The 13,712-nt window shown below is 30.6% G+C and overlaps 1 protein-coding gene across 2 annotated transcripts in view; it reads right to left on the reverse strand.

Moving 5' to 3' along the window:
• Nucleotides 1-13,712, reverse strand: part of Nup133 (nuclear pore complex protein Nup133) — a 60,230-nt gene that overhangs the window by 21,192 nt on the left and 25,326 nt on the right. The window contains exons 9-18 of one of the 2 annotated variants that reach the window (XM_076460457.1): nucleotides 12,196-12,257; nucleotides 11,799-11,866; nucleotides 11,216-11,295; nucleotides 10,322-10,424; nucleotides 9,557-9,622; nucleotides 6,948-7,035; nucleotides 4,045-4,093; nucleotides 3,626-3,703; nucleotides 2,367-2,526; nucleotides 2,003-2,115 (exon numbers count right to left, since the gene is read on the reverse strand). In XM_076460457.1, coding sequence (XP_076316572.1) covers nucleotides 2,003-2,115; nucleotides 2,367-2,526; nucleotides 3,626-3,703; nucleotides 4,045-4,093; nucleotides 6,948-7,035; nucleotides 9,557-9,622; nucleotides 10,322-10,424; nucleotides 11,216-11,295; nucleotides 11,799-11,866; nucleotides 12,196-12,257 — 867 coding nt within the window. Of the gene's footprint in view, nucleotides 1-2,002; nucleotides 2,116-2,366; nucleotides 2,527-3,625; nucleotides 3,704-4,044; nucleotides 4,094-6,947; nucleotides 7,036-9,556; nucleotides 9,626-10,321; nucleotides 10,425-11,215; nucleotides 11,296-11,798; nucleotides 11,867-12,195; nucleotides 12,258-13,712 lie in introns of both variants that reach the window. The other variant, XM_076460446.1, reaches the window with a different exon arrangement.

Consider the following 13,712-nt stretch of genomic DNA (forward strand, 5'->3'; position numbering starts at 1 on the left):
TAAAGCCAAAAAATTGTAATAGCTAAGAGACATTATCTGCTCTTGCATGTTATTATTCTGTATTCTTTAGTGTATTATTTAATCAAATAAAAAATTATTTAGTGCAGTAGCACCATAAATGTAAAACCAAGGTTATTTATCATCAACAGGATGCAGGAAAAAACAATAGAAGTCCCAAATAAATACTTTATTTCTTGTTTTTAACATGTGTTTTTTAATTATTATTATAAATGGAACTAAAATTAGAAACATTTTAGATTAGATTACATAAAATAAGGAATAATATTTTTGGACAAAATACACTTGCAAGCAATTTATGTGTAGCCCATGCACAATGTAATTCTACAGGATAACACAAGCTCCAAATATGTTAAAACTGTTTACAATTTTTATGGCAAGAATATTAGTTTAAACAATTCAAAGGAAGTAAAAATAAAAATTAAGTATAAACAAATGTATATTCAGTGATGTTGAGAAAACCCACTTGTAGAGAAATATATATGCAAAAATGGCTCGTTTGGATTGAAAAAATATTTTACGTAGAAGAGCAAACAACGTTTCGACCTTCTTAGGTCATCATCAGGTTCACAAAGAAAGAAAGAGGTAACTGACTGGAAGCTGACTACATATTACACAACCCTTTCCAAACATGTGGTCAGCTTTCAGTCAGTTACCTCTTTCTTTCTTTGTGAACCTGACGATGACCGAAGAAGGTCGAAACGTTGTTCGCTCTTCTACGTAAAATATTTTCAACCCAAACAAGCCGTTTTTGCATATACAAATGTATATTGTTATCAAATGTAAACTATTTCAAATGGAAAAAATGAAGTTTCATGTTAAAATTTGAAGACATTCTAGAAAGAAAGTGTAATTTAGATTTATTTCAAATTTTCTTTTCACTATTACAAGGTGGTCAGGTTTAGCAAATACAAATGAAAGTTTAGTTTTTTCAGACGAAGATTAGTATTTTAAATGTTTACATGAAAACCACTTTTTACTTGCAGCAGCCAAAATTCATTGATAAAATGTTTGTGACAAACTCCATTAAAAATTGATTTTTGTTTCTTACAAATGACTCGAGGATCACTGAAAGCTGGTAAAATTGTGTGAAGATACAAAAACATATTAAAAGTCATGGTACATAAATTCTAAGCATCAGTTTTTAGGCTGAATTGAGCAAGCCTTAGCAAGGGATTTAATATTGTTTGGAACACAGACTAAACTTTTAAAGTTTTCTAATGAACTTAGAGAAAGAAAAAAAGAGAAAAATACATCTTTTAGTTTCATATGTAAGCAGGAATATTTACTTAGAAAACATATTACAGTTTGACAATTTGTTTGCCCATTTTCATTGAAATTGGGTCACATTTTGTTGAGTTTAAAATGTTAAAAACCACTGGCTATTGATTTCTCTAGACCAATTACGATGCAAAGTTTGAATCATTCACAAACCAGCAGGAAACACTCATAGTTTATAAATGGTTAAAATGTTGCATTACATGTCATTTCTTGATATTTTTGTGCATGCACTTTAATGTTTTTTTTCATTTCAACACATTTATTTGTTGCTAGGGCAACAGAAGGTTGTGTAAATGACCCAAACACTCTTATATTTGTGGTAAGATTGATGTAAGTATTTTTCATCCCAAATATGTAAAAAAAAAAATCCTTATAAAAGGAAAAAAATTATTTTGAAATCTATATAGCTGAATTATGAAAAAATTGCTATTAAAACCACAACAACTTTTATGAAGTTTAAATTCACAGACCTGTGTGATTAGAGACCAACTACAATTAATTAACAATGGAAATGTTTAATATTTAAAAGTCAAACTATTAAGTTTTTAACATTACTTCTAGTAATTGGTTATTTTACCAAATTATACAAAGACATAATATTTACAAACATGACTTTACTATAAGTTGTACACCCTAAGCCATCAACCTTTCTTATGTTCATAATGTTTTCTTACACAAAGTACAAGATCTGTTTTATAATTACCCTTTCCCAGAGTCCAATCCCTTTGAAAAATGTTATCAGCAGTTCATGGGCTCTCATCTTATCTTGCAGTTGGTGAAGAAGAATCAAAGAAGTGGAAGATGAACCAAATGTTTCTGTTACAGAACAAACATCACTTTAACAAAGAAAAACAGATGTTTAGAATATTAGGTTTTCTTTTAAATCAATGTGTTATATTAATATTTTTAAAAACATTGTTTACATTAATCTTTCAAAGAGCAATTTTAAACCTGCCATAAGGAAAAGACAAAGCTTTAAAAACTTTACTTTCCTGAATATGCCCTTTCTCACATTACAGACTTCAACTAATGCTTTTTCTACTGACTCTCTGAATGTTTAAGTTTACCTGCAGGAATGGACTCTGCCCAACGAGGGTCAGAAGCTGGGTAATCATCTATCAACATCTGACTCACTAATGCTACTGTAACATCCAGATAAGAGTCAGTTTCCACGGCAGGCAGTGGAGATGGTGGAAACATTTCATCAATTATTGCTTGGCTCTTTGCCTAAATCAAAGAAATTAATAACCAACTAAACAATAAATACAATTATGGAAGTATTGTCATATAATAAAACATTTTTCACTCAGTATTGTACACTTTAAAATTTCGTTTACTTGACGTCAGCAAACATAATATGAACGCAAGAAAAAATACTCAAAGAATTGTAGAAGTGGAAGGTCAAATAAATATTCCACTATTGTAAGATAATAAACAACTAAAAATCAAACAGTATATCAGGTATAGTTGTTTATTATGCTTTTCTAAGCCTAAAAATCTATGCTCGTAACCTATACTCTCATTTACTAAATGTTAAATTCTTTTCCACTTTTAGTACTACTGAAAATATGACAAAACTAACGATTTTTAAAACATGTCAAAATGTAAAATACATACCAGAAATTTAAAAACAAAACAAAAATTATAAATAGCAAATACAGAAGAAAAAAAAAACTGTCAAAATTTAACCTATATTGTGTGTGTATGTTATTTTAGACTTAAGTTCATTTTTGACAAAAATGCTAATTTGTTACTAAATACCCACTTAAACAATCTCAGTGATGAAAAAAGTCCTATAAGGTAGGAAAAAAATATAATTTTCAAATATTAATTAGAAGACATCCCAAAAATACATGAGCGATGCTTGTACTAGTCATTGCTAATATTCACTAATGGGAAATCAGCTAATTAACACCACCCACTGCTAAAGTTGAATTGCACAATTTGAATTTCACTCATAGCACATGCCTATGGTCCCAATGTGCAGAGTGTAATTTTGCAGTAATGAAACGAAGATAGTCGGCATTGGATTTACAGTCCAGTATACCATTAATAAGAAAGATATTGTATAATACAAAACAATTAGGATAAACATTTATCTACCTTAAATTACCAATCATTTAAAAAAGAAAGCAGACTACAAAACAATTCATGAAATTGTATTAACGGAAAAAATATATTTATAGTTTTCAAAACAGTAATTTCATCTTTTGCTTCTTCCTATACTAAATCACTTGTATATTTGTCAAACTGGACATTTCTTTACCATACTGTTATTAATTTTATATTTAACAGTACTCTTTGTATTAAATCAAGTTCTACATACCAGGTCATTCCTGAAGTAGAGATTAAGAGCTGCTTTCAGTTTATCTGTTTTCTCATCACTTACACAAAGCTCTTCAACCTGTATTATTTGAACATTTCATTATTTTTTGGTGCAAAACTTTTGATTAATTTTAATTCACTGCTCTGCTTGAATTAATCTATTACACTGTTTAAGAAACTGATATTAATTACATACAGCTACACAAAATAAGATAATTGGAAAAAGGAGTTATTACAAAATTTCATAAATTGAAATCTACAAATTGAACTAACTAAAGTTCAGCTAACTGAACTTTAACATTTTACCAATTAAAAAAATTTTTGTTTTAAATCAAAAACAAACTCATAACAGGATTAATATTGAAATAAAAGTCATTATAGTAATTAACATCCATTTCGAAATAATGACAATAAAATCACCTCTGATTCCTTCATGGACAATTCTGCTGGGATGGATTGGTTTAACTGGCTGAAAAAAAACAATATAGGATATGTTTTTAAAATATGAACAATTTCTACACATAAGGTAAATAAATATGATAATTAAATAACTACTTCATTACTGGTACATAATGTCAAGCATTAAATTTATTAAGTTGACATAAATAATTTAAATACTTTGCTTTATTAACTTAACTCCAACAACAACAAAACAATATTTAGGTGTTACACAGCTCACAAAAATAAAAAAGTTTTACCAACAAAAAGTGCCTAAAATAAATGTGGATTAAAACTGGTCATTTTTTTTTTAAAAAAAGCAAAATCATTTAAAAAATGTTGATAATGTAAATATGATGAAATTATCCATGAGTTCATGAGTAATTAGTTTTGTTATGTACCATAATTCATTGAAAATGAGCCTCCAATTTATCATGTTACACATTATAATTTATCCTGGAAAAGTCTCCAATTTATTGTGTTATGTATAATTATATTATATATATATATTTGAAACATATATATAAAATTTGAAACATCCTCAACTGAGTTAAACTGTAATTTTGATTTACAAGTTAATTAATGTTAGTATGTGTTAGACTTATTTTATGTGTCAACACAATTGATACACACAATTTTCTTTCTTGATACAAATATATTCTAATATACAAACAATAATACAACTCATAATAACAGTTATCACAAATAATGATTCATATACAAAAGTTTTACAAACTATCTACTCTAGAACTGAAAATGTTATTGATGGTTCATGATGATCAAATTAATTTCAAGTCGATATCTGTACATTTCACTTAATGGGAAGCTAGCTAGCCTACTCTTCACATGCAAGTGTTTTTGTTTTTAACCACTGAAATTATATAATGCTTTCGTATATATACTAACTAACATCTGATGGTAATCTGCTGAAATTGAACAGTTTGCAATATTTGAAATCTCTAAATGTTCCTGGTCAAATATCCGTAGCTTCCTGAATGATAAGCATAAATCACTGTCATAGTTTGAGGATAATATGATATCACCTGGAGCAAACTAACAATAGATATTGTCTCTTAGTTTGAGGATTATATGATATCACCTGGAGCAAACTAACAATAGATATTGTCTCTTAGTTTGAGGATAATATGATATCACCTGGAGCAAACTAACAATAGATATTGTCTCTTAGTTTGAGGATTATATGATATCACCTGGAGCAAACTAACAATAGATATTGTCTCTTAGTTTGAGGATTATATGATATCACCTGGAGCAAACTAACAATAGATATTGTCTCTTAGTTTGAGGATTATATGATATCACCTGGAGCAAACTAACAATAGATATTGTCTCTTAGTTTGAGGATTATATGATATCACCTGGAGCAAACTAACAATAGATATTGTCTCTTAGTTTGAGGATTATATGATATCACCTGGAGCAAACTAACAATAGATATAGTCTCTTAGTTTGAGGATTATATGATATCACCTGGAGCAAACTAACAATAGATATTGTCTCTTAGTTTGAGGATTATATGATATCACCTGGAGCAAACTAACAATAGATATTGTCTCTTAGTTTGAGGATAATATGATATCACCTGGAGCAAACTAACAATAGATATTGTCTCTTAGTTTGAGGATTATATGATATCACCTGGAGCAAACTAACAATAGATATTGTCTCTTAGTTTGAGGATTATATGATATCACCTGGAGCAAACTAACAATAGATATTGTCTCTTAGTTTGAGGATTATATGATATCACCTGGAGCAAACTAACAATAGATATTGTCTCTTAGTTTGAGGATTATATGATATCACCTGGAGCAAACTAACAATAGATATTGTCTCTTAGTTTGAGGATTATATGATATCACCTGGAGCAAACTAACAATAGATATTCTCTTAGTTTGAGGATTATATGATATCACCTGGAGCAAACTAACAATAGATATTGTCTCTTAGTTTGAGGATTATATGATATCACCTGGAGCAAACTAACAATAGATATTGTCTCTTAGTTTGAGGATTATATGATATCACCTGGAGCAAACTAACAATAGATATTGTCTCTTAGTTTGAGGATTATATGATATCACCTGGAGCAAACTAACAATAGATATTGTCTCTTAGCCCATTCATTCATAAACTTTAGGTAAGGTTCTCGATAATTCAGTTGGTAACAGTAGTGATAGTAATATGTATGTGGGCAATGATAACAGTTCAAATACATGACCAAACAATCAGAGTGTTTGTTAGTTTCCCAATTTGTCACTTCATACTTAAAGCAACTCCAGTGGTCACTGAAAGACATTTTAAACATCAAAAACTTTGTTACACATAAAATCTTTAAAGCTTATTTCTAAAAATCAGCATTAGCATGAAAGATCTGTTTTAAATCATTCATGTTGAATTATACATTATGAATACATGGCTAACATCTACATCAACACAGTTCTTGTATAACTCACTGTATCAGAAGCCCAATTATATAACTTTTACTTTCTAACATAACATTTTGATGTTTATATATGATACAACTAGTAATTATTATAAATTTGAGTCTATAAATTACTAAGTTAAACAAAACCAACTACTTCAACAGTCTGAAAGATTTATGATCACACCAAAGCAAAGACTGACGTTTATTTAAAGCTTGCAGAAAATTCCCACCTTTCAAGTAATATGCTTCAAATAAATAATTAGAATACTCAGAAAATGTGGACAATCAATCTTCACCTGGAAGCAGTTAAGAAAGCTTTATCATTAAAAAAAATCATTTTTTTTTAATTTCTACTTTTGTTCTTTATATAAATTTTGTGAAGCTCACAATCTGACACATAAGGTATACAATAAGTCAAAAGTTTGTACAGTCTAACCTTATCTTTGTAGCAGTAGCTCCAATAGGTTGAAGAGACAACAGGCCATATTTGTTAGAGAAGAACAAACATATGCCATCACATGATCCTAGAATAAAATATTGACTCAGACCTAACAGTAACTGAATGTATACATCAAGAAATTAAAAAAACAGTGTAAAAATATTTTTTAAGTACAGTGGTACCTCGGTTCTCGAACTTAATTCGTTCCACAAGGCTGTTCAGAAACAGATTTGTTCGAAAACCTAATCAATTTTTCCCATAAGAAATACTGTAAATTAAATTAATCTGTTATAAACCTCCAAAAATTATGCATTATGAAGCATTTTAAGTAAAAATATTGCTTATTTATACCTGTATAAATAATACTTACATGCATAAAGTCAACCACAAAAACTATAAACACAATAAAAAAACAATATATGAAAATTTAACTGCACTTTACCTGTGCTGAGGAGAGCTGATGACATAAGTAAAAGGTGGTGAAGAACATGGAGAGTAGGAAGGTTATTATTGTTTGGAAGGGGAGTCACCTTCCATAAAAATGTCAGGTAACTCTCCTTCTGGGGTTCTTTCTATTTTCTGTCTCTTTGCACCGCTACAACCTGCTTGAGACTCATTGGACCTATTTCTCACTAAAAACTTGTCTAATGAGGTTTGTTTCTGACTGCATTTTAAAATGTTTTTGAAGTAACACATGGCAGTGTAATTGAAAAGGTTTATGTTGCAGTTTGCTACAGCTTTGTCAGGGTGAAATTTTCCACAAAACTTTGTAACTCTCCCCATTTTCCACACATTTCCTTGATTAGTGAAGTAGGAACATCCTCCCTTCCCTCCTCCTCATCTGAAGACACTCAGTTGCCTCAGTTGGTCTTGGAGTTCTTCTGTGGTGAGCTCAGTGTTGTGGTCTTCCACCAAGTCCTCCACATCATCACCACTCACATTCAAGCCCATACACTTGCCTAGTGAGACAATATCCTCAACAACAGAGACTTTAAAGGCTTTGAGGCTGAGCCTATCTGCTACTGAGTCTGGCCACAATTTCTTCCAGGCTGAGTTCATGGTCCTCAAAGACACTTCCCTCCAGGCTTTGTCTATGATCCTCAAGCAATGGAGGATATTAAAGTGATTTTTCCAGAACTCTCTGAAGGTTAACTCTGTGTCAGAGGTCACTTCAAAGCACTTTTGAAACAATGCTTTGGTGCAGAGTTTTGTAAAGTTCGATATGACCTGCTGGTCCATGGGCTGAATGAGAGGAGTCATGTTAAGGGTCAAGAGCTTCACCATAATGAAACTATACTCCTCCACCAACCCATCCTCCATGCCTGGTGGGTGAGCAGGTGCATTGTCCATCACAAGAAGGGCCTCAAGTGGCAACTGTTTTACCAAGAGGTAATTCTTTACACTTGGGGCAAACAGTTCATGGACCCATTCCATAAAAAATTACCTGGTTACCCATGCTTTACTATTAGCCCTCCACATGACATTAAGTTTACTTTTCAGGACATTATTTTTCTTAAAAATCCTCTGGTTCTCAGAATGATACACAAGCAAAGGCTAAAGTTTTAAGTCCCCACTTGCATTACTACATAACAATAGAGTTAGCCTGTCCTTCATTGGTTTGCGTTCTAGTAGTGATTTCTCCTTGGTGTCGTAGGTCCTCTTTGGCATTTTCTTCTTAAAGATGCCTGTCTGATCACAGTTAAACACTTGTTGGGGAATAAAATCTTCAGCTTCTACATAGTCCTTAAATTCCCTAACAAATTTATCAGCACCATTTTTGTTTCTGCCTGGCACCCTCCCTATATCTCACCACATTATGTATGCCAGTTCTCTTCCTAAACTTTTCAAACCACTCCCTACTAGCCTTAAAGGCATCACTTGTATCAGTACTCGTTCCAGGGGTGTTTTTCAGGAAGTCAGCATGCAACTGCTTTGCTTTCTCACAAATGATGGTCTCAGAAATGCTATCACCAACTGTTTTTCATTTACCCAAATCAACAACAGTTTTTCAACCTCTTCCATTGTTTGTGATCTTTGTTTTGTAAGCACTGCCACTCCTTTTGCAACATCAGCTCCTTTGATGACCTCTATTTTTCAGTATGGTGCAGACTGTAGATTTCACCATATCAAGCTGTGTAGAAAGGTCAGACACGCAAACACCACTCTCATACTTTGCTATGAGATCTTTTTTCATCTCTATTGTGGCTCTAACAACCTTTCTTTTTGGTTTACTGCTTTCATTATCCTTCTTTGATCCCATGGTGGCTTATTTAATCAGAATATTTAGAAAAAAAACAACAAAAAATAAAACGAGAACGTTCACAGCAGATTTTAGTGGGGGTGTGGACTGAGCAACAGGTGCGGGTAAAATGTTTTGGGCAAGCTTGGCGTGGGCCGAAAATGGTCGAAGGTTTGTTTAGGTCATCAGTCGTGTTATTTCAGGGGTCCTAGCCATGATAGCTTGGTTCAGGAACAGAGTTTATGTTCGACAACCGAGACATTTTTTTCTCAAACAATATGTTTGAAAACCTACTTGTTCGAGAAGGAGTCATTCCAGAACCGAGGTACCATTGTATAGAGAAGATGTCTGAAATATCTTGTTTTACCTGCTCCAAGTATCTTGTCTCCATGGTTACTAAACTCCAAAACATCTGGTTCTTCATTAGAGGTCACTACTAAATAAAACAAATATTAAATATTGATGCAGAAGCTACATACATTTATTACAAATTGTGTGATACTGTCTACATGTGATATGCATTTTTTAAAACATCAAATTATTGAATCTTTGAAATTCAACATCAATGATGAGTTTTTGTTTTTTTAAATTAATAAAAAAAACCTACAAATTTCTCAGTAGGTAAAAATAGTGGCACTTTCCCATTTAAATACCTAAAAATGTTAAGAAAGTTTCCTACTTCAGCCTAAAAATTCAGTTGTTTTATTATTATTGAAGTACAAACAGCTTAACCAAGTGGTTTTAACTGTTACCAGATTTGTCCAAAGATCTAGTATATTATCTAATGTAACAGGCTTACCAATCAGTGAAATATTTGAGATATAACTACCAGCTGCATCTTTCCAACCAATTATAAGAAGAATATGCTAAACCACTGATCACTCTAATGCTTTAAATTAAGCTTCATTTAATAAACTAAAATCATTTACCAAGAAATATATATGAGATAAACCACAACACAGATATGATAATTATGACATCTCTTCATGTTATTTTAGTTAGTGAGTTCCCTGTAGATTTTTAAAAAGATACCAGAAAATACATTACTATGTCAAAAGCAAAACAGTTTTATATATATATATATATATATATATATATGAAGCAGCAGTGAGGGAGAACTATACTGTAGTACCTGATACACACTTGACTTTATGTTGATTGTAAACATAAGCCAGCTGAGAACCCAACTGAGGCAAAACAAATTTGTAGTTGAGAATTTTCTCCTCCTCTGATTCCTGTATAAGAAAATAATTAATGGTCAAGTCAAATCACATGTTGAGTCCAGTGATAATATCGCAATGTGGTTACATTTTGTTTATAAAAATCAGTTTTCTACCAATATACAGAATCAAAACATACACTACAGTGCAACTCTGCAAACACTGAATGCATTTTACCATTCAATAACAAACTGATTTTGTGTTGGTTTTTTTTGAGCTAATATAAGTTTCAAACTCAATACATATAACAATATCCTACACATTAGGCCAACCTGAATACAAGGTATGACCTTTTTTTCAGATGTCCTTTTCAGGGATTTCACTTAATACTATTTTAAAAACTGATTTGTGGTGCACAAGGTTATTTAATAAAACTTCTAATGACACATTTTAGCTGGATTTTTTATACTACATTCTACTACTGCTTAAAATAAATACATACATTAACATTTTGATTTGCAAATTTACAGTTCAATGTAAAATTTGAATTGTAGATTTGATTTATATAATTCAAAAGATAACCATGTAAAAAAAAATTTACTGTATATTGCCAAGTAATGATGTTAATTTGAAAGACACAAATAACTTGATATAATTAGTTCAAAACACCAAGAACTAACACTTATCACACAATTAGCCACAATATGAGTTTCATATTTTACAAATAACTCTTTTCAAAGGACCTCTGACATTTGCTAATTATAAAAAAAAAAGAATAAGACATAATAAAATAGGAGGCTTTTGTCTTTGTTATAATTTTCCTTGCCAGTCAATGCTTTATATATCTCAAACATCAGCAGTCTTACCGTGTAAACTTCTGTTGGTTTAATTACACAGAAAGTAGAGAATCCTACCACACAGTTCCCTCTCGTTGTGTCAATTTTACCTGAAAAACAACACTTCATATAAAACTGCAGCCTAATCTGCATAATGTATGAAAGTGTTCAAGTAGGTTTTAGAAAGTTAAAGATAAAAAAAAATCTGTAGATGTTAAAATGTAAGTGCATAAATGAAAATATTAAACTAAAGTACAACACTAAGTATGAGCTATTTTATAATAGAAATAGAAACACATTTTTTTTACAGATATAAGAATTAACATGATATAATGGCTATAACAGAAATAAATACTAGTGTGATACAAAACACATACAGAACTGAATAATACAGTTGGTCTAAAAATACCACATGAATGAAACTAAAATGTTTGAAATCACAAAAGTACATTAAAATATTTCTAATAAGTGCCAGCCTTGCGTGCACACGATACGATTTTTTTAAAATAAGTGATCAAAATTAATTATCAAAAGCAACTGACAGGATAAAGCTATTTTCATAATTAAAAAAAATGTATCATTTAAAGTATTTAAAATAGTATGGGCCACTTACCAAATGCATAATAAACCTGTTGAGAAACTTGTGGATTCAATCCAACCATGAGAAGCAAAACTCCATTCCTGATACACAAAAACAAGTTTGATTTCAATCCTCAAATTTAAAATAATTTGTCAACTTTTAAAATTCACATTTTTTTTTTTTTTTTTTTATAGATGCAACTCATAAAAGATTTTATTTGTAGCTGCTAAAGATATTACCAATTAAAACAAAAAGGGAGAGGAGAGAGACCACTGCTGCTTATGTTGGCTCATACTGTTACATATATAATATTGTACAGCTGTAATCATTCTACACAACACTGACAGTATTTCTTCTTTCTTAAAAATAAAAAATAAACTACTCAAAATATACACACTAAGTAAACATGTTTATATAAGAGTAAACTTACTTGGTTAACTGCATGTCAATGGCCCAAGCTTTTAGTTGGTGCAAGTGTGTGGAGTCTCGGTTCTACAGTAATAAAAATAATAATAAAAAGTAGTTTTTAATTGCAGGATGATTTGACAACTAAATTATGCTCTTACAAATGTATTAGACTTCTAAAGAAAACAAAAATTAATACTGTCTTTGAAACTATGATTTAATACAGACTAGCTACAAACAACTGAAATAAGAAGCCTGAGAATTATTTATTAAAATTTAAGAGATTTGCATCTCATGGTAATTTCACAACTGAAGTTTTCAAAAATAATTTCCTACTTTAAAATCTATGACTTTAAACCTGATTTTGATATATATACAAGCTATCTGGCTTTAAGAAAAATCTTTGCTCAAACTGTTTATCACTGTTATATGTACACCCTAGTTTTTCTAAAATCAGTCAAATATACAATATGTAATAAACTGCAAAATAACTGCATCTACATAAATGGTCATAAAAAATCAGTGCACTAAAGCCTTTCCATAGTACACTCCATAATCTAAAACATGTGTACATCTTTCAAATTATACTTTAAATTCAGAAATACAAAATCTAAGTACAATCTACCAAAAATCTATAAAAAAAATGGCTTATATTCAATGGGAGACTTCTGACAAATATTTCATAAAATGCTTAGATCCTTTATTGACACCATAAATCCAGTGTCAAATTGTTCCATCAAACAAGATTCTTTAATTACAAAAGTCATTGGCATGTTTACAAAAACTGCTCTTCATAAGAAGATAAAATTAGCTTGAAGAAAGATCAACCATTTTGTAGTTGCACAATAACATGAGATTCCACATCAAAGCTAGCTATATACAAATTTTAATTAAACTATAAAATATGGCACTAAAATCAAAAACTTGATTATCTTTAGTAATGAACCCAATACTCATATCTACAAACAAATTAGACAGTTTACAACTAAAGTATCAATGTTTAAAACTATGTTTTACAACCAGTTTGCTTTGTGAATGAGTTAAATCACAAGCTATTCTAGCACGATAACTAACTGGTCTAGTTTCTCTCTAGCCAGTCTTATTTAAAACTGTTCTTTATGTAATGTAGAAACTACTACAACAACTTTATTTTTCTTTTAGGTTTGGATCTTTGGTTGGTTTCAAAGATTCTGTTATTTAATATATCACTGGCTTTCTCCTCATATTTTCTTTTTTCCATATTACTGTCATGTTTCTTTCAACTAATTTTGTTGTACTTACCTTAGTAAGTTTTCCAAGTTTAATAACAGCTTGTGCACTCATTCAGATATTTTTAATTAACCCTTACATGGCAGTCATCATCAAGTGATGCTAATACCTACAATATTCCTGCTGTTTAAGGGTTAATAGACATAAAAATAAGCCAAAGCTAAACTAGAGCAAACACTGTATACACGACATGGAAAAATATCAGTTCTTTAAACTTCTTAACAAAACTTTAGGGATTGACAGATGTCAAACTAATGCCTTAGGAAGAATACT

Source organism: Tachypleus tridentatus, chromosome 1 (assembly GCF_004210375.1).
Source record: "Tachypleus tridentatus isolate NWPU-2018 chromosome 1, ASM421037v1, whole genome shotgun sequence".
In the NCBI taxonomy this organism is placed as follows: Eukaryota; Metazoa; Arthropoda; class Merostomata; order Xiphosura; family Limulidae; genus Tachypleus; species Tachypleus tridentatus.